Raw genomic sequence first — 20,543 nt, 5'->3', positions numbered from 1 at the left:
CTGAGCCAAACAACATCCTCAGGGGTTCAGCTGTGCCCACTTGCTGGGCTTGTTGACTGTTTACATCCCCATGTAAGGGGGGGAGTGTCGAGGGTCGGGAGATCCCCACCTGACTTCCAGCCTCTCCACACCACCTATTGTATGCTATTTTGTCTTAACTGTGCTGTAGGTGGCCTGGGGAGGGGCCAGAGGGGATGAGGCTTGATCTCTGATCTCTGTAGCTACAGGAAAGTCACCACCCCTGCTGATTAACGACTTTCTGGCCTGCCCTTTGGTAGGGAGGAAGCACCCACACTCCCATAAGTTGCCCCTCACTTGTGCTCTATAAGTAAATCCAATGAACTCATTGGCTCCCCAAGAATGAACTTTGGTAGAATTGAACCTCAGGTTGTCATGGGGACCTTATGAGGTATTGTATATGTCTCCCCTGGGAACGAATTTGAGCAACACACACATGAACATGTACATACATGAAAGAGAGGGCAAAAGGAGGGAGAGAGGGAAGGATGGAGAGAGAGAGAAAGAAAAAGACTACAGGTATCCTGGGCTGGCAGCTCCAGGTGCTTGAAGGGACAGTGTGGCCCTGTGGGCATCGCCTCCGCTGTAAAGTTAATTCCCTTGCTCAGAGGCCACGATCTAACGGAGCTGGCGGGGGCACATCATTTCCTCTGTGCCCTGGACACAGTGGTGCTGGCCAAGGTGCTTGGTCAGGACAGGCAAACGTGGGTCAAGATACGCACTTGTGAGCGCACACTGTTCCTTTCCGGGTCAAGAAACCCATATTAATCAGCGTGCCCCAACATAGCTGGCGAGTCTCAAGGCCTGGCATTCTGAGGAGGGCCAAACTCCCAACATGGAGCAGAGAAGCAGCCTGTGGGGGCACAGTACTGCTGAGGAGTTCCATCAGGGTCTCTGGAACCAGAACCGCCACCATTGGTGACTCTGTTCGTGGGTCCAAACTGCATGCCCTGACGTGGGCACAGAGGTTGGCTGTTTCTTCCCTCCTACTCAGTGAGTGTCCTGAAATGGGACTGATGTGACTGTCACATAAGAACGTGACATCCTGTCCACAGTCAAGTGTAGGGCTATATAGCATGAATCTTAAAAGGTTTTATTAATAAAAACAAACCAGGAGCCAGGTATTGGGGTGAACACTGAAAGATCAGAGAAGCAGAACAAGCCACAGCTAACCTCACCTTGATAATTCCTCAGCTGATCTTGTTTTTCTTCAAACTGGAAGCCTCTGAGTCCTCATCCAAATGGATCTCAGCTGAACTGCTGCTAAATGCTAAAAGCTTAAAAAGGTTCTAGTTCCTGGTTTTCATGTCTTATATACCTTTCTGCTTCCTGCCATCACTTCCTGAGATTAAAGGTGTGTGCTATCATGCCTGGCTGTTTCCAGGGTGGCCTTGAAATCACAGAGATCCAAGCCGGGCGGTGGTGGCGCACGCCTCTAATCCCAGCACTCGGGAGGCAGAGCCAGGCGGATCTCTGTGAGTTCAAGGCCAGCCTGGACTACCAAGTGAGTTTCAGGAAAGGCGCAAAGCTACACAGAGAAACCCTGTCTCGAAAAACCAAAAAAAAAAGAAAAGGAATCACACAGATCCGAATGGATCTCTGGTCCAGAATGCTAGGATTAAAGGTGTGTGTGCCACCATTTTCTGGACTCTATGTCTATCTAGTGGCTGTTCTAGTCTCTGGCCCCAGATAAGTTTATTAGGGTGCACAATATATTTGGGGATACAATATTACCATACGTGCATGATCCAATGTTGCCGAGTAGAATATTTGTTTAACTTTGTAAAGATAGGTTGCATTTTTTATGCTGTGTTTGACTATGTAAAAATGTGTTGCATCTGTTTATGCTGCATTTGTTTAACTATGTAAAGATGTGTTACATTTGTTTATGCTGCGTTTGTTTAATTATTATAAAGATGTGTTGCATTGGTTTTACATTGCCCACCTAATGCACCTGATTGGTCTAATAAAAAGCTGAATGGCCGATAGCTAGGCAGTAGAGGGATAGGCAGTGCTGGCAGGCAGAAAGAATAAGTAGGAGAGAGAGAGAGAGAGAGAGAGAGAGAGAGAGAGAGAGAGAGAGAGAGAGAGACAGACAGACAGAGAGAGAGAGAGACAGAGAGAGACAGAGAGAGACAGAGAGAGAGAGAGAGAGAGAGAGAGACCAGGAACCAGCCAGGCAGGCAGCCACAGAGAAAGCAGGAAAGTAGGACACACAGAACGAAGGGTTAAAAAAAAATAAACCCAAGGCAAAACATAGGTGAAGAGAAACAGTTAAATTAAGTTATAAGAGCTGGTGGGACACACACAAGGCTGAGCATGTAACTAGTAATGAGTCCTCTCCATGTCGTGATTTGGGGACTGGCAGTCCAAAAGAGCTTGCTACACTCCAACATCAAGACCACTCGACAAGGTGCCGGCACCATCTCACATGTGAAGAAACAGAGGCTCGGGGAGAAGGTGCATGCCCCAGCATCACTCCGGAGTGGCGCAGCAGGGAACCCTTGGTGGCTAGCATGGTGGCTAGATGCTGCAGACCCAACCCCCGGCGGCTCCAGCTCCCCCACAGCTGCAGCATCTCTCAGAGCCATTCCCTGGCGTTTCTAAGCTGGTCCTGTACTTCCTGACCCCCTTCTGAGGCTATCAAAGCCCCCATTCTCCGAGCACAGCTGTGCCAGTACTCAGCCCCTCCCAGCCACGAAGCCAGGTGTCTGGGCCCTGAGGGGGGCTGCCTGAATGCAGGAGAGGGGGCAAGTCTCTACAGCCCTCCCAGTGGCCACTTCAGATGGGCACCCAGCAAGAGCCAGCACTGGAGAGGGTGCTTGGAAGTCAGGAGCTTTGGGGACAGCTTGGGTTCGCACCTCGGGCCACAGCTTTGGCCTCTGTGGGGGCTGTTGGCGTGTGGAAGTGGAAGGAGATCACAGGTTCTTCAAGAGAGCCCGGAAAATCTCCAGGGCAGGCTGGGAGACAGCCAGCTGCCCCGTGTGGGGACAGGGAGGCCTGGCCTCCTCCTAGCTCGCCTCTCCTCCTCCCTCCTTGCCCCGGGCCCTTGTGCAGTAAGCAGTCCATGGCCAGCAGCTTCTGGTTCAAGCAGCCAACCCCTGTGACGTTGCACATAACCATTTCTCATCCTGAAGACCCCTGAGGCTATGTGAACCGTGGCACCCTGTTGCTAGGACACAGGTTTGTGCAGGAACGCTGGCTCTGCTGGCTTCCAGTACCAGGACCCATGTCTAAGATCTAAAGGGCCCGCACAGAGCAGGCATGGGTCCAGTTGCCCCTCGGATGGAGGATGGAAATGGACAGCGTCCTTTGGCTATGAGTCAAGATGCCAGACTTCAAAATCGGAGGGAAGGTACTTATGGGCAGTGGTTAGAGTCGAGTCTGGATAGACCTCAATGTAAATATCCCCAGCTGGCAACAAAGGAGGCCTTCAGGATGCCCGCTTTCTGGAAAGGGCTCCCTCACAAAGGCCCAGCCCACAGTGGGCTTCTCAGCCCCTAGTCAGAATGGTTGGGACAGACCTTGGTCAGGGTGTGGGTGATGTAGAAAAGATCCCACATGTGTGCTGGAGCCCTGCTGGGTGTGGGTGGGCTTGTAGCCCAGAAGCAGGAGAGCGAGGTTCAGAGGCCAGGGTGTCCCTCTGCTCTTCTGGCTTCCCCAGGCCCCAGGAATCTGCCTACAGCAGTCTCTAACCTGCCCTGCCTCAGGAGCTCCTGCTCTCCCCAGGCACCAAGATGTGTGCACTGGTAACTGTGAGCGCAGGCGCGGGGACACGGGAATGTTGAGGGGTGGCTCTTTCCCTGTCTTCCCTGGTCACAGTCAGGATTTCCCAGGCAAAGACTGTGTTATATCTGAGACACCAACTAGACTGGGTTGCAGCACCTTGGTTTCCTAGCCCCGCCCCCTTCCACCCACCCCATCGCACCCCTCAACCCCACCTCCGTGGACCTCCAGCCCTATGTAGCCATCGCGTTGATGAGCCACGCAGATGTCACCCTGGCCCCCAGAGCCTCGGAGTCCTTCCGGACTGATGACTCCACCCGTCTTAGAACCCCAAACAGGGCCGGGTCCATAGCTGGCTTTGGAATGAATAAACGAAGACCTCCTGCCCAGCTTCCTCAGGAGCCCCACTCTGTCGCCTTCCTTTTGGGTGCCACTGCTTGGCATTTGTCTCCCCGCGTGATTCTGCTCTGGTTCCAAGGTCCTTCTGTCCTGTCCCTACAGTGGGCGGCAAGAGCTGGAATCCTCTCTTGAAACTTTTAAGGGTTTGGAGAGGACTTTGTTTTTTTAGAGGTTCTGAAGGCGTTTTGGGAACTAAGTCCGCAGCATGGGGGTGGGGCATGGTTGGGAAACTGTCCCGACGTTCCCTGGGTTGGGGGTTAAGGTGTCGCAGGTGCCCAGGGTGCATCTGGGGATCTGGAGATGATGAGGCCAAGGCCCCCACCCTGGCCTTGCTGGCGTCCAGAGGACTGAGGGGCAGGGATCTGGCTGAGTCGCCTCAAGTTGATGCCAAGGCTTTGCCTGGAGTCCCAGGCGGGAGAGGAGAAAGTGGAGAGCCTGGGAAAGCAGGGAGAAGCAGCGGGCAAAGTGGGGGCGGGCAGCTGGCAGCCCTCAAGGCCCACCCCCCGGGCACCAGGCTACACACTGGGCAGCCCAACCGGGGCTAGCAGGCTCTCCTCTGCCCGTGGGTTTTTGCAACCTAATGATGCCTGCTCCATCAGGAGCGTCCACTCACGGGGCCACTGACGCCCCAGACTTTCTGGACTTATGCTGGCTAACCCGTCGTTCTGCTGTCCCACCTCCGCCCAGCCAACATCTGCAAGGGAGCCCAGTCCAACCAAAGCTTCCTCAATCGGGGGGGGGGGGTGGGAGGGTGGGGAGGCTGCGGTCAGCACCTCCTCTGGCCTCAGAAAACGGCTTCCCAGTTTCACCCGGCGGTGCCCTCTTTCCCGAGTCAAAGCTCCCATCACCCCTCCATCCTCTGCGCTACGAAGTTTGAGTCGGTCCTCCTCCCCCGGACCCACGGGAAGTCCCTCCGGCGTTCCCACTCGCCTCCTTGCGTCGCCACCGCGCCCTCCGTCGCTCCCTCCCCGCCCCATCTGCCCTCCCCGCGGCAAGTCCTGGGCTCCCGTCCGCGGAACCTTGTCCTACTTCGCTTGTCCTCGCTCTGGCCGCTGCCGCCCGGAACCGGCGCAGAGAAGGCGGCGGGTCCCGTGACCGCGCAGAGCCCCCCGCGGGGGCGGCCGGAGTCGGGGACGGCGCGGAAGGCGGGGCGCGTGGGAAGAAAGGGGGTTTTGTGCGGCGCCCGGCGGGCTGGCGCCCCCTTCTGCGTCCCGCGCGCCCGGCCCTGCTCGCGCCCGCGCATTGCGCCGCAGTCTCGGCGGCGGCGGCGGCTGCGGGACGCGCGGTGTGCGGTGGGGACCTCGCAAGGTGAGTGCGGAGGCCCGGCCCGGGCGGCCCGCTTACTTGCTGCGTGACCTTGGGCAAGTTTCTTGACCTCTCTGAGCCTGAGGATCCGGGCGTAGGCGAGGGCGGGCCGCGGGCCTGACTGCTGTGGGCGACGGGGAGGGTCGCCCGCCTCGGCTTCCTGGGGTCCCCGCGCACCCGAGGGCGCGGTCGGCGGCGCCTCTCCTAGGGCAGGCGTACAGGGCACTGTCCCGGCTTCGGCGCTCCAAGCCTCGCGGCCCCTCGTTCCCTGCCTCCGCCGCGCAGCCTGCAGGAGCCAGTGGGCGAGCTGCGCAGCAGCCGAGGATGCCCTGGCCGGAGGTAGGGGGCTGCTGAGCTAGCGTAGCGTCTCTGTCGTCTTCCTCCGGGAAGGGTCCGAGCGCTCGAGCCACTCGGGTCGGAAACTCGTGTCCCAAGGCAGTCGGATCCTCTGACCTCAGGCTTCCTCTCTCGTCCCCTGCTGTCCCAACACAGGTAAAAGGGGGTGGCCACGGGGCCCGGGCGTGGGAGTAGCTCCTGCTCCCACCGAGGAGTGGACCAGCCTGACCTCTCCAGCAACCCCCCCCCACCTCTGAACGCCCCGGGTCCCTTCTTGCTTCCCAGCGATAACCCTAGTTACAGCTCACACAGCCCAACCAAGAGTGAGGACCACGGCGGTGGTTAGCAGGGGAGTCTGGCCTGGGAAGACCTGGGAGGACCTGAGGGGAGGAAATTTCCCAGCACTTAGGCAGAGCGAGTGAGGGCTAGGAGTGAGAGAGGCGGCCAGTGAAGATAAGTATAATCCGAAGGAAATCTTGCCTGACCTCTTAACTTAGATCCCTGCTGTATCATCAGCCATGCAGACCTGGGTCCTCGTGTTCTCCCAACTCTGGCTCTTAAAGAGCGTGTTCGTTTCCTTCCTGGGGGCACAACGGCTCCAGATTTGACTCTGCTGGTGGCCCAGAGTTAGCGCTAGCCCTCTCTGGGCATCCACCTCCCTTTTCCCTGAGAGTGTAAATGCACTGAGATCCTCAGAAAGAGAAGCTGCTTCCAGAGCTGATGGCCAGGGCAGGGGGGTGGGGGTTTGGCCTCTCCCTGTACCCTTCTCCAGTACACTCCAAGTTGTAGGCTTTCACAAAAGATGGGTGGGGGAAGGAGCCACTGGAGAGAGGCCAGACTGGCAGGGACAGGGTCTTTGTCCCAGCTGGCTTCTGAGCCAGGAGATCCGGTGGGAAAGCCCGTGCCAGGCCCAGGGGAATGACTGGGAGCAGAGTAGGAGGGATGGAGGGGGCAGAGGATGTTGGGCACCAGGGAAGCTTCCTTACAAGTCCTTGTGGGGAGGAAGCAGGAGAGGCTGCAGTATCTGGGTTCAGTCTAGGAGGCCCTCCTGGAGGAGGAATGGCTGGGCAGGGAAGTCTGGGCTTTACCGTTGCGGAAGGAGGCTTAGGGTCGGCCCCTGAGGGCAGGGGAAAGTGGGACCACAGCTGTGCTCCCAACCCCACGCCATGGATCTGTGGGTTTGGCTCGCCAGCCCCCGGGGCTGCCTGAACCTGCAGGTGCTCAGGCCTCTCACACAGAATGCCATCTTCGCACCCCACCTACGCACGTCTTTCACACACAGGAACCCGTCTCTAGGTGGCTTATAATTTCCAAGTGCATATATGCTGTTTAGGGAACAGTGACAAAGAATCTGTATGTGTTCAGTACAGACTCTTTTTCTCTGAATGTTTGACGGATGGCTGCTTGGATGCACAGATCTGGAACTCCAGTGTACAGAGAGCCGGTTGCACAGTGCCACTCATCATTGCGTTATTAGCGTTCACTGGGCATCTACTCTGTGTCTGGTGCTGGCATGTGCACAGGGTGCTTTCTGCTGTAGATTATAGTTGGGTAAGTAGATAATAGATAATGATACCTATATATAAATGGCAGCTAGATAGGCAGATAGAAAGACAGGCAGATCACTCAAAGCACATGGCCACATCAAAATGCATAAGGTAGTAATGATGGTGCTTTTTTTCTTTACAATTGAGAAAACAGAGGCTCAGCGATGTAAGGACCTTGGCTTAGGTCACACAATGAGTTGACTGGGGACACCTCTTGGTACTGAGGAGATGGGATCAGAAACAGAGTTAGTGGTGATTCTGGTATATGCTACCCATATGGAGTGACAGAGAGCCAGAGGAAGTCCATCCTGAAGTCTAACCGCACCTTTCATCTTTCCTCCTCAACTTCTTCCATCAGTTTGCAGCATGATCCCACTGCTTCTGTCCCTGCTGGCAGCCCTGGTACTGACCCAGGCCCCTGCAGCCCTAGCTGACGATCTGAAAGAGGACAGCTCAGGTGAGCAACCCTCCAGAGGACCGTTGTCTCTGCAGCATCTCCCCTAGGACAGAAAGCCGTCTCAGTTCAACCCCAGCCACCTGCTTCCAGCCCGGGTACCGGGAAGGAGACAGACGTGGAAGCTCTGTGGGCAAGGGTTGGCGCCAATAGGGATGAGGTGGGGACCCTAGAAGGTGGGGGAGTCTTGGAGTCAGGGCTGCAAAGGGCCCGAAGGCTAGAGGCTAAGAGGGGCAGGATCCGATTCAGGACCCTGGGCAGGGCTCAGCATCCAGAGCTGGGCGAAGGCACCCTAAGCGGGTTGGTCCTGGGGGGCGGGGCTTGGAGCCACGCGCACAGGCGCACTGCGTCCTGCGTCTGGCTGCAGCGGGCTTTGACCCCTGTCCACAGAGGACCGAGCCTTCCGCGTGCGCATTGGCACCGCGCAGCTGCGGGGCGTGCTGGGCGGCGCCCTGACCATCCCATGCCACGTCCACCACCTGCGGCCGCTGACCAGCCGCCGGGCCGCGCCGGGCTTTCCCCGGGTCAAGTGGACCTTTCTGTCTGGGGACCGGGAGGCGGAGGTGCTGGTGGCGCGCGGTCTGCGGGTTAAGGTAAACGAAGCCTACAGGTTCAGAGTGGCGCTGCCCGCCTACCCCGCATCGCTCACTGATGTGTCTCTGGTGCTGAGCGAGCTGCGGCCCAATGACTCCGGGGTCTATCGCTGCGAGGTCCAGCACGGTATCGACGACAGCAGTGACGCTGTGGAGGTCAAGGTCAAAGGTGAGAAGACAGAGTGGAGTGAGGACCCTCCAGAGAGGGAGGAAAAGGACTCTGGCCCCGCAGGGAGCTGAGTGTGAGAAGGCTTAGCAAACCTTGCACGTGAAAGGCACAAGCTGAATGGGAAAAGGAGGGCGGGAAACAGTCCCGCAAGCCCTAGAGTGAGCACAATCGGACTTGGCCTTTTGTGAACAGGGAGTGACAGGGAGGGAGGTCAGTGTGCTGTTGATCGTCAGTCTCAGGAGTCCTCTCTGCTCCTCAGGGGTCGTCTTCCTCTACCGAGAGGGCTCTGCCCGCTATGCCTTCTCCTTTGCTGGAGCCCAGGAAGCCTGTGCTCGCATAGGTGCCCAGATCGCCACCCCTGAGCAGCTCTATGCTGCCTACCTCGGCGGCTATGAGCAGTGTGATGCCGGCTGGCTGTCCGACCAGACTGTGAGGTGGGCTGGGGGTGTGGACCAGGGGCCCTTGATCATTCATATCCGGGTGCTTGCTCCACCCTCCACTGAGGTTCCCTAGGGCTCCCTGCCTCTGGGAAGAAAATTGGCCCGAGGAAAGTGGATGAAGCCCTGCCTGGGGCGTACTTTCCTTTCCTGCATCCTGACATCCCCATCTCCACTTGTCACACAGCAGTGGGGTTGATATGGGACAGCCTCCTGGGGGAAGACACCAGTCCTTAGGCTCTTCCTCTCTCTTAGGTACCCCATCCAGAACCCACGGGAGGCCTGCTATGGAGACATGGACGGCTACCCTGGAGTCCGAAACTACGGAGTGGTGGGTCCTGAGGATCTCTACGATGTCTACTGTTATGCCGAGGACCTAAATGGTGATTGAGAGTGAGAAGCCCTTTCTGCAACAAGGCCCCTGGTTTCTTCTGGGTCCTCCAGTAGACTTCATGTGTCTAAGGGCGGAATAGGCAGGCAGTTGATGTACTCTTCCAAACACTGTCCCAGAAGCAAGTCCATGAGCCAACCTGACAGGTAGCTGCCATCTGGGGGTGAGTGGCGGTGTTGCCAGACCCTAGATAGAGTGAGGAACTGGGGTCAGGCTCCTCTACACACTGTTTTCATCTTGGGTTTCATGCAGACCTTAATACTGTCAGGTGGGCAAGGTGACCCCAAGTCAGGAATGAGCTTGCCTAGGAACCTGTAAGAGTCCAGGGTGGAAGGCCTGCCGACTGCCTGATGACCCAGCTCCTCTTCTCACTCAGGAGAACTGTTTCTAGGCGCCCCTCCCGGCAAGCTGACATGGGAGGAGGCTCGGGACTACTGTCTGGAACGGGGTGCACAGATTGCCAGTACAGGCCAGCTGTATGCAGCCTGGAATGGTGGCCTGGACCGATGCAGCCCCGGCTGGCTGGCTGATGGCAGCGTGCGCTACCCCATCGTCACTCCCAGCCAACGCTGTGGTGGGGGTCTGCCGGGAGTCAAGACCCTCTTCCTCTTCCCCAACCAGACCGGCTTCCCCAGCAAGCAGAACCGCTTCAATGTCTACTGCTTCCGAGGTGAGTGGCCTCAGACGCGGGCGCCAGGCCTGTAAGTCTATCCTCGCCTTCACCATCTTCTTGGTCATTTGCCCACAGGGGTCTTAATGGTGCTCAGCTTGTCGTCTAGGGTCTGGGCATCTTCCCTGTGTCCTCTGCATCATTTCACCTGCCTCCCCCTCAGTAGTCTGTACCGGTTCCCGCCAGTTCCAGAGTTGCCTCAGTCCCCACATCTCTGTCAGCATATTGGCCAGCACAGGTGGCTGAGACTCTTTCCCACCCACGAACCAACTGTCCCAGTTCTTCAGTGAGCCACAAGCCCCCAGGAGCTCCTGAGTGTGCCCCAGACCCTACAGCTTACGGGTGTCAGGTCTTTCAACATGGGATGCTGATGAGTGGACAGAGGGTGGTACCTGGAAGTCAGCTGGGTATGGAGGTTCTGAGCTAAGCACTCTGTCCTGAAGGAAACAGTAAGAGACATCAGTGGGGAGGGGCGGGGAGAGAAGATGGAGGACAGGCAGCGGGGATGCAGCTTTGCTGGTCTGGAGTGGGATGGAGCAAAGCTCACTGGAACAGGTCAGAGGGCCAGGGACACACAATCCTGTCTGTCCTGGCCGGGAGACAGCCCTCTGGGGTCCTCTGAGCCCAATTCTGCTTTGGAGACATTGGCTCTCTGCCCTGTGTTCCTTCCCCAGGGGACAAGGCAGTTCATCCATCCTAAGCCACTGAGCAGAGCACGCAGAAGGTGCTCCCTCCCTTTTTCCCGTTGCCTTAGTGAGCTCCAAGCTCCCCAGACAGTGATGTGCCTGGGGGATGGAGTCCGTACCCTTCTCAACCCAGACTCATGCTACAAAGTACAGCGGCTGCTCCATCCACCCACTCTGTGTTCCCTCACTTCGGGGAGCAGCTCGTTCCGACGTTCCAGACCCCTCTGAAGGAAAATGAGCCCCCACTTTGTCTTATAACGTCTCAAGTGTTCCTTTTATTGTGTATTTAATGTGTTTATTGCCGATGTCTGTTTTCTCAGGATGGGCTTTTCCCAGCATTCTCTATACCCTACCCAGAAAATGCTTGGCTGAAAACTAGCAGGCACCCCATTAGTACCCAAGAAAGGAGTGATGACGTTCCAGGGTGCCCTTGGGCCCCCTGTGAGAAGCTGTGGAAGGATGAAGCATGTTCCAGGGCCTGTTGCCTCAAATGCAGGCCATGCCCTGAAAGGACTCAGCTGCCTACTTAGCTCTCCATTGGCCTTTTCCTCTTGCCGCAGACTCTGCCCAGCCCTCTGCCTTCTCTGAGGCCTCCAGCCCAGCCTCTGATGGACTAGAGGCCATTGTCACCGTGACAGAGAAACTGGAGGAACTTCAATTGCCTCGGGAAGTGGAGAGCGAGTCCCGTGGGGCCATCTACTCCATTCCCATCATGGAGGATGGGGGAGGAGGCAGCTCCTCCCCAGAAGACCCATCAGAGGCCCCTAGGATTCTTCTAGGTAACTTCACCTTGGATTCTAACCACCTGAGAGAAGTTGGGGGCAGGAGGGCAAGCCCAGGTGGATGCTGGGGTCACAGCTGCCATAATTCTGGCCCGACCTTTCTCAGCAGCTCCACCACACAAGGCATCGTTCCTTTCCCTCTCACAAACGTGGTATCCAAGTAAATTCCACCTCCAGTTCTCTGCAGCTAGAGAAGCATGTGTTTATCGGGTGCTGTCAGGGAAGGAAATACATTCTTTTTTTTTTTTTTTTTTTTTTTTTTGGTTTTTCGAGACAGGGTTTCTCTGTGTAGCTTTGCGCCTTTCCTGGAGCTCACTTGGTAGCCCAGGCTGGCCTCGAACTCACAGAGATCCGCCTGGCTCTGCCTCCCGAGTGCTGGGATTAAAGGCGTGCGCCACCACCGCCCGGCAGGAAATACATTCTTTACCTACCCCCAGATAGATAAGACTGGGAAATGCAACGTCCTTGTCTGCCCGAGCTAGAGGCAGCTTGCAGACCCCTCCAGAGTGTGCCTCACAATGTAGCCCGGGGTCAGAGTTCTTCCCAGCAGACAGTGCACCAAGGACACCTCTCTCCCAGGTCTCCCAGGTGCCCTCCCTCCCCCAGGCCCCACCCTTCTCCAGGCCCCACCCTTCCCCAGCTTGCTCTGGGGGGTGCTGTCCCTGGTGCTGAACTGTTTTGCTGTGGTCAGAATCGGAAACCCAATCCAGTGCACCACCGACCGTGTCCTCGGAAGAGGAAGCCGTAGCCCTGGAGGAAGAAGAAAGATACAAAGACACAGAGGCTCTGGAGGAGGAGAAGGAGCCGGAGGACCTGTGGGTGTGGCCCAGGGAACTCAGCAGCCCTCTCCCCACTGGCTTGGAAACAGAGCAGTCACTCTCCCAGGTGTCCCCACCAGCCGGGGACGGGGATGTTCTGCAGCTGGGTGCATCACCTTCTCCCAGGCCTCCCAGGGTCCGTGGACCACCTGCAGAGACTTTACTCCCTCCAAGGGAGGGAAGTCTCACATCCACTCCAGATGGGGCAAGAGAAGCAGTGGGGGAAACTGGGAGCCCCGAGCTCTCTGGGGTCCCTCGAGAGAGTGAGGAGGCAGGGAGCTCCAGCTTGGAGGATGGCCCTTCCCTGCTTCCAGCCACGTGGGCCCCTGAGGGTGCCAGGGAGCTGGAGACCCCCTCAGGAGAGAAGTCTGGAAGAACTGTTCTGGCAGGGACCTCAGTGCAGGCCCAGCCAGTCCTGCCCACCGACAGTGCCAGCCGAGGCGGAGTGGCGGTGGCTCCCTCATCAGGTAATTCTGCCGAAGGCTCGATGCCCCCATTCTTCCTTTTGCTCCTTCTCCAGCTCTGGGCCACCTGACATGTAGGCCTTTAATCCGCCTTCTCCCCGGACCCTCTGGTCCTTTGCTCTCATCCTTGTGGATCTCCAGACTTGGGTGTCCCATCTTGCACTTCCAACCCGTCCTCTGTTCCTCTCCGCTACCCAAGCCCCACTACTGACCCGTGGGCTCTCTGCTGTAGCTCACATCTCACTGGCCACACAGAATGTCCTCACGCCTCTTCCCTGTGCCCTCACCACCCATCACACCCTCTGAAGCCAGGCCTGTCATCTGCTGTCCCCCTCCCCCTGTACCCTTTGTCCCATCCCTTTAATCACCTCTCAGCGATTCCGGGAAGCCTGAGAGACCATACCTGCCCCTCGCCTCTGGGGACCAGAATATTCAGCCCAAAGAGCCTTAAGCCACTACTTCTGTGAAGTAATTTTTTTGACTGTTTCGTGGAAAACAAGCCTTGGAAATAAATCTCTATTAAAGTGCTTTGTACCCACCGTTGACACCCTGTCCATTTCCAGCTGTCTTCTCTGCTCACAACTGAGTCTGAATCGGGAATCTCTGGTCCCATGTATACCCTCTCCATCCCTCTGTGTCTCTCCATGTGTCTCTTCGCCACTCTTCTTCAGCCAGCATCCTTGCTCTTCCCACAGGGCAGCGGCCCCTTGCTGTCCCCTCTGTCTCTCCTCGGGCCATCTACACTTCCCCTCATACTACTGAGACCCCAGACTTGACTGTACACATCCCCCAAGGGAGTCCCCTGTCACCTACAGAAGAAGCCCACCCAGCCAGGGTGTGGGGTGGTACCTACCCGGGCAGGTCCTGCGTGGGCCCAGTTCTCCGGCTTCCCAAGGTTTACGCACACTATCTTCCTTCCGGTGTCCACTAAGAGACAGTACTGCTGCCCCCTGTGCCCAGTGCCCGCCTCCTGCACTAACCCTGCACTAATGACCACCCCCAACCCCAGGAGAAATGGGTTCATGCTCTTCAACACCAAGGATCTGTCTCGCATGGAGGGGGGGCGGGGGATGGGAGGAAAGGAGCTGGCTTCCACCGTCTGAGAGGACCCTTCCGGCCCAGAAGCCGGAGGTTCCCGTCAGAAGCCCTCAGCCAAGGCTGAGTCCTCCCCGGTTCTCACCGCTCCTCCATGGCCCAAGTGGAGGAGCACCCCCATGTCATCATCAGCTCACCCATTTCAGCTGTGACCTTTTCTGCCCGCTGGCCCTGGAGGGGATGTAGTGAGAAGGGGATTTCTGCAGTATCAGCCCTACCCATAGAGGGAGCCAGAGGCCCCATGCCTGCTATGTTGGAGGTGGGAAAGAAATGCTGTCTGGCTCAGTGGGGTGCAAAAGGAGGAAGGAGACCCCAAAAGGAGTCCCTTCACCCCACACTGCCCAGCCAAGGTCCAGGCCCAGTAGCCCACAGCCAGAGTGGAACTTATGCCTTAGTGAGCAGGGGGACCGAGGACGGAGCTTAGGAGTGTCTCTCCCAAGGTTAGAGGGCTGCCCAGGAAGCGGAGGAACAGAAACGATGAGGCCTTCCAGGAGCTCAGGACTCTCACTTCATCACCTGACACCAGGCTTCACCTCACTGGGGAGACTGTTGGTGGAGGAAGTGAGGAAGGGATGCTCGGAAGGCTGATTGGTCCAGCCTATCTTAGCTAGGTCATCCAGCAAATTAGCTCAGCTTCTCCTCCCCCCCACCCCTGCCCGTGCCAGCACGAAGCATTACGGGCCTTGTGGCTGCTGGTGGGAATAGTTCGGAGGGACCTGGTCCACACTGCTGGTTAAAGAAGCCACTCTCTCTGGTCTTCTAGACCGGAATGGAGCAGATGCTGGCAGCTCCTCCAGCATCTAGGCAGGGCCCAGAGAGAAGGCTGGAAGGCGGGTAGCCCGGCCCGAGACTGGCAGGAATCCAGGCCTCATAACTGACTGACAGCCCAGGGCTTCTCCCCTTTCTTCTTCCCGTCAGCTGATCCGGGGCTCACACTGGTGGGAGCATGATGGCCTTCTGCAAGGATGAGCCGGTTAGAGTGAGGAGAGAAGCCCAGAACTAGGGGGTGGGCTCCAGCAAGGGCCAGCTCTGTTACCTCCCTGCTCTGGAAGGTGTCTGGGCTGGGGGGCCCTGAAGCCCCCTTCTGGAGAGCTCTGCCCAGCATCACCCTCATGCCCCTCCACTTCACTTCTCTCCCCGTCAGGTGACTGTATTCCCAGCCCCTGCCACAATGGTGGGACGTGCTTGGAGGAGAAGGAGGGTTTCCGCTGCCTCTGTTTGCCAGGCTATGGGGGGGACCTGTGCGATGTTGGTGAGTGTGTTTGAGGGGCGCGGAGGCAGGTCGCAAGGCTGGACCCTACCCCAATGTACTAGTTCCCAAGGTGGAGGGAGGTCACTGGTTTGGGCCTCACTCTCACTGGCCTGCCTCCGGGGCAGGGAGGCGGGTAGACTCTTCTCCAGCATGGAGGACTGCACAGGCCAGGGCTGATGAGCCAGCTGACCCAGCCACTGCCCAAGCACCGCCGAGGGCTCCTGGGACGCACTAGGGTGGCTCTAAGCCCTCCCTCCTGCTGCTAGCCGGCCAGCTGAAGAAGCCAATCTGAGACCTGGCAGCCTAAAACGCTCCCTCCCCCTGTGCCCCAGGCCTCCACTTCTGCAGCCCTGGCTGGGAAGCCTTCCAGGGTGCCTGCTACAAGCACTTTTCCACGCGGAGGAGCTGGGAGGAGGCAGAAAGTCAGTGCCGAGCACTAGGTGCGCATCTGACCAGCATCTGCACCCCAGAGGAGCAGGACTTCGTCAACGGTGGGTGGAGCCCGGCTTCCGGCGCATGCTCCGCACCTAGCCCACTCCTCACTCCTCCCCGCCCCCACTCCTTTCTCCCTCCGTCCCCACTCCTCTCCCTCCCTCCCTCCCTCCCTCCCTCTCTCCCTCCCTCCCTCTCTCTCTCCCTTCCCTCACTCCTTCTGCCTCTCACTCACTGGGAGGCGTGCTGTGGGGTGATTGGGCAACATGTCCTACATTTGCCGGGCTGCCTAGACTGCCGGGCTCCCCGTTTCCTAGTGCCTCTGCTTCCCTAACTCTGTGGTAACAAGGTTTGCTCTCCTCTTTCCCTCCCCAAGTGCTATTCTCCACCTGCATGCCCTGGCTTCTGTGGGGTGTGGAGGTTACTTAAGAAGCCAGGGAGACAGGCTAGAGAGGTGACGTAGTAGGTTAAGAGCCCTGGCTGCTTTCCTGAAGGATCCAGGGTTCGATTCCCAGCCGTCACAGGACAGCTCACAACCATCTAGTCCCGGGGACTCTGAAGCCCTCTGGCCTCTGAGGACATTGTACACAAGTGATACACAGACATTTATGCAGATGAAATACCCATATACATAAAATTAAAAATTAATCCGGGCGGTGGTGGCGCACACCTTTTATCCCAGCACTCGAGAGGCAGAGGCAGGCGGATCTCTGTGAGTTTGAGGCCAGCCTGGTCTACAAAGTGAGTTCTAGGAAAGGCACAAAAAACTACACAGAGAAACCCTGTCTCAAAAAACCAAAAATAAATAAATAAATAAAAATTAAAAACCTTCAAAAGAAAAGAATTTAGGGAGTCTTTATGGCATTAAATATAAATATCTTACCTGGGGAAAAAGAGAGAAAAGAGGGATGGAGACCGACCGTCTGTTGGTGGTGCTGCTCTCCTGGTAGAGGAGCCTGTTCCTGAGCCAGCAGCCACAAGCCAGCAAGACTTAGGGAGCAAGTTTTTGGATGGACTCCCTACAGGGTCAGTCACTGCCTGGGCACACAGGGCTTACTGCCCACTGCATCTCTGGTTCTTCTCCCCAGATCGCTACCGGGAGTACCAGTGGATTGGGCTCAATGACCGGACCATCGAGGGTGACTTCTTGTGGTCCGATGGTGCCCCTCTGGTGAGGACTCTTACTGCAATGTCGGCTGGGTCACTTCCTGGACGCCCTTCTGCCCCCATCTTTCCCCTGGACCCCTTCTTTTCTTGTCTCTGTCTCCTCTTTCCTGCAAAGCCCCTGTCCCAGTCACCAGACCCCTGCCCTCCCACATCCCCCCGGGTACCCCCAAGCCCTCCCTCCAGTTCTTGGAGGCCATCCATTCCTCCTGGTACTTCTGGGGTTTAAGCTTCTCACCACCTCCTCCACTCCCCCTTCCCAGCTCTATGAAAACTGGAACCCTGGGCAGCCTGACAGCTACTTCCTGTCTGGGGAGAACTGTGTGGTCATGGTGTGGCATGACCAGGGACAGTGGAGTGATGTGCCTTGCAACTACCACCTCTCCTACACCTGCAAGATGGGGCTTGGTGAGGGCTGGCAAGGGGAAGGGTGGCTGGATCTGCCGCTTACAAAAGGAGAGAGGGCAAAGCTACCCAGAAGAGCCCGTCAGGGGGTACCCCAGACTGCGGGAGGGTGACACATTACATTGGCCCGCTCAGAAACCCCTAATTTTTCTTGTCAGTCATGGCCACTCCTTCCCTCCCCATCAAGTTTCTGGGAGCCATCACCCACAAGCCAGGCTCCCACTTCTAACTGTGCGCCTCTTGCAGTGTCCTGTGGGCCTCCGCCACAGCTGCCCCTGGCTCAAATATTTGGTCGTCCTCGGCTGCGCTACGCGGTGGACACCGTACTACGATATCGGTGCCGAGAGGGGCTGGCCCAGCGCAACCTGCCTTTGATCCGCTGCCAGGAGAACGGGCTCTGGGAGGCCCCTCAGATTTCCTGTGTGCCCCGAAGGCCGGTGAGTGACAAGAGGGAGCGGGTGGGGGCCACCAGCTACTTGGTCACTCTGCCTGTCATTCACTGACAGTGTGAGCTTGGAGTGGCCACTGCCTCTCTCTGAGGCCAACAGAAGGCAGTGGGCTGGAGATCTGGAGACCCCTTAGGTGCAGGTGGCTGAGAACATGCAACCACTCTTGGGCCCCTAAGACCTCTTTTGATGAGGTCGGGAGTTAAATCGAGGACTCAGGGTACTGAGGAGACTAAGGGAGAGCCCAGTGTGGAGGGTGAGGATGTGTGTCTTCCCTAGGCCCGCGCTCTGCGCTCAGCGGACACCCCAGGAGGACCACAAGGACGGCTCCCAAGGCACAGGAAGGCACTGTTGACACCTCCATCCAGTCTTTAGGGAGCCGGCCTGGAATACTGCTGCCCCCAGCACTGCCCTGTCTCTTCAGCTGCCTGTCCACTTCCTGTAACAGGGAGTGGCGTGAGAGGGGTGGGGCTGGGCAGTGCCAGAAGGGGTCCCTGGGAAAACACTTGGATGGCTGCACCCAGCCTAGGCCCTCTCTATTATACCCGGCCCTCAGGTTTTACCCTCAGGACAATGGGTAAGTCCCTAAGTGCCTCAACTTCTCTCTTATGTCAGCTGCCTCCTTGTCCCTCAGTTTCTCCAGGGGACACTGTGCTACTCATTCTTAATTTTCAAAGTGTTTTCAGGATGGAGTGCCAGCAAAACCAGATGGGAATAAAGCTGTTTGAACCCAAACAAGTGTGATGCTTCCGTGTGAGTGTGGACAGACAGTGCTGGGCAGAACCTCCAAGGGTAGGTGTGAGTAGGGCCGCTGAAATTATTAGCTTGCAAAAGGGTCAGAGAAGTCACCAAGAAGGTGGTGGATAGAGCAGTGTCTGGTGCAAAAGAGTTGCCCAGCCAGTTGAGGATTCATCACTGCCTGCATGGGGACATCAGCGGAATGAAGAGTCCGGTTTGGGGAGAGGGGGCCTCCTGGTGGCTTCATTCTGAGCTTCAGAGAGTGCCTCCAGGAACCGCAGTGATGAAGGGAAGGCTGGGTGATGGACGGAGAAGCAGGAGGATGGAAATTTTAAAAAACAAGGTAAGAAGGACCAGTGTCCTCCGCCACGCCAAGGCTCTCACAGGCTGTGACCAGTAGAGGGCGCAGCGGATACAGGTATGTGATTCTAGACGACGTGATGGACCGAGACCAGAGAGAGGCCAAAAGGCCACCAGGCGGCGGCGTGGCCTTTCTGTCATGTGGGGACTCTTGGAAGTGAGGAGCAGTTGAGTGGGGGGCGGGCGGGGGGGGGGGAGCAGAACTTCCGGCCGGCCAGACTGGCCTGGCCCGGGCTGAGTCAGCGGAGGCTGAAGTGATGAGGTCACTGCAGGCTAGGAAGTGGATGACCGGTGGTGTCTGAACCAGCCAGAGCTCCGTGGACTCCTCAGTGCAGCCTTGCCTTGGCTGGAGTGCCCGTCCTGATGAAGACAAGTTATGGCTGCAGATCCTCACACCTGGCTCACTCAGCATTGAGTGTCCTGTGGACACAATCCTTATGCCCATTAATCTACCTGGCGACTCTTGGTTCTTTCCTGAGGGTCTTGGGAAGGTAGTGCTGAGGACCTGGGGCTCTCCTGGCCCTTCTTTGAGAAAGCACCGATTTCTCAGAGCTTATCACCTTCCTTTCTCCTGGCCTGGTCTCATCTGCCTACCCACACAGCCAGCCCAGAATGGCCCAAGAGTACAAACTGGTTCTTATGGTGCTATAGGGGAGAGATTGAGGCTGGGGCTGGAGTGGACCCTGCTTTATCCTGTATTGGCCTGTGGTTGCACATGCAATGCCTGACGGAGGCTGGTGAGGCATTTAGCTGGAACTGTGAATGGATGACCTGGGTGACCTTTGAGGATGGATCCTGAAAAGGAGCAGGCTGGAGAGGGGGCAGTGTCTGTCTGTCCTTCGGGTTCAGAGCTCATTGAGACAAAGTCTAGATACTACGGTGGATTTGTGGCACCGGGGGCTTCCCAACCCTCTCCCCAAAGTGCTCCTCCGGTCTCCCATGGCACGGCTCCATCTTCTCTGCTCGGTGGACAAGGAGAGTTCCAGAAGTAGATAGAGGACTAGAACAAGAATTCTCCACCACCTGCCGGGCTTCTCTGGCAGAGCAGCAAACAGGAAGCTTGGGCCTGGCTAAGCTGTGCTTCCTGGGGAAGGGGGGGAGAGGGGGGTGTCCCAGGATGACTCAGCAGTGCCCTGCACAGAAGGTAGCTACTCTGTGCCTCAGAAAGAGGCCCCGTATGGAGCACCCGCATACCTTTTTGGAGAGATGGAGTAGGGCGACACCCCCAGTCACCTCTGCCACACTATCGGGACCCTGACTGTGTGGCCCAGCACTCAGCCTCCTTCACATATGAGTAGAGTGGGGTTCCCAACGGGGTGTCTTGTCCCGGGGTTTAGGAGGCATTGGAAAAGAGAGACCCACCCTGGATCACAGGTAGGGGCTTGAGCATTGCCCAGGGCCTTGGAGCCTGTGATTTGGCTTTCTGCCAGGTTCCTGCTGCCCCTGGAGGCTCCGACACACTCTGACCCTGTTGCTCACCATACCCTTGCCTCCTACAGGACTGTCTCAACCTCACTGGGGGCCTTTGTCTGTGGGCCTGACTCCTGCATGGGGAGAGAAAGGGTCCCATTGTCCTGGTGTCCACAGTGACTTAGCAGTTCCTGAAGACTTCTAAAAATGCCCAGCCTGTCAGAGATCTTTTTCAGGCACTGTAGTCAGATCCTGACTCACAGTGCCTGCCAGGTGCCCCCTCTCTCAGGGCATGATGCAAGCAGCTCTCCCTTCCCCAGATGGGGGTCTTTCCTGAGGTCTGACTTCTATTTGGCTTGCTGCAAAATAGCTAGCTTCCTCCTGGGCAGAGGCTGAGGAAAGGCGGGAAAGAGAAGCTGGTGGACAGCATCCCACTAAGCCAATGG

At 57.4% G+C, this 20,543-nt stretch overlaps 1 protein-coding gene across 3 annotated transcripts; it reads left to right on the top strand.

The window, feature by feature from the left end:
* Positions 1–5,281: 5,281 nt before the first annotated feature.
* Bcan (brevican) lies at positions 5,282–18,321 on the top strand. Of its 3 annotated transcripts, XM_042279276.2 has the most exons (15): positions 5,282–5,451; positions 5,839–5,940; positions 7,690–7,788; positions 8,176–8,547; positions 8,807–8,981; positions 9,240–9,367; positions 9,752–10,045; positions 11,292–11,510; positions 12,205–12,798; positions 15,035–15,142; positions 15,475–15,633; positions 16,663–16,745; positions 17,002–17,146; positions 17,390–17,580; positions 17,869–18,321. In XM_042279276.2, exons 3-15 carry the CDS (start codon positions 7,698–7,700, stop codon positions 17,962–17,964), a joined length of 2,655 nt encoding a protein of 884 aa, XP_042135210.1. In that variant the 5' UTR covers positions 5,282–5,451; positions 5,839–5,940; positions 7,690–7,697; the 3' UTR covers positions 17,965–18,321. The 3 variants fall into 3 exon arrangements, with proteins under 3 accessions (XP_042135210.1, XP_006976465.1, XP_015850776.1); XM_006976403.4 differs by lacking the exon at positions 5,839–5,940 and having other exon boundaries at positions 5,287–5,451; XM_015995290.3 differs by lacking the exons at positions 5,282–5,451; positions 5,839–5,940 and adding an exon at positions 6,724–7,335.
* The last annotated feature ends 2,222 nt before the right edge of the window (positions 18,322–20,543 follow it).

Source organism: Peromyscus maniculatus, chromosome 6 (genome assembly GCF_049852395.1).
Source record: "Peromyscus maniculatus bairdii isolate BWxNUB_F1_BW_parent chromosome 6, HU_Pman_BW_mat_3.1, whole genome shotgun sequence".
NCBI lineage: Eukaryota > Metazoa > Chordata > Mammalia > Rodentia > Cricetidae > Peromyscus > Peromyscus maniculatus.
The sequence above is the reverse complement of the archived record's forward strand: the minus strand, read 5'-3'. Positions and strand labels throughout refer to the sequence as shown.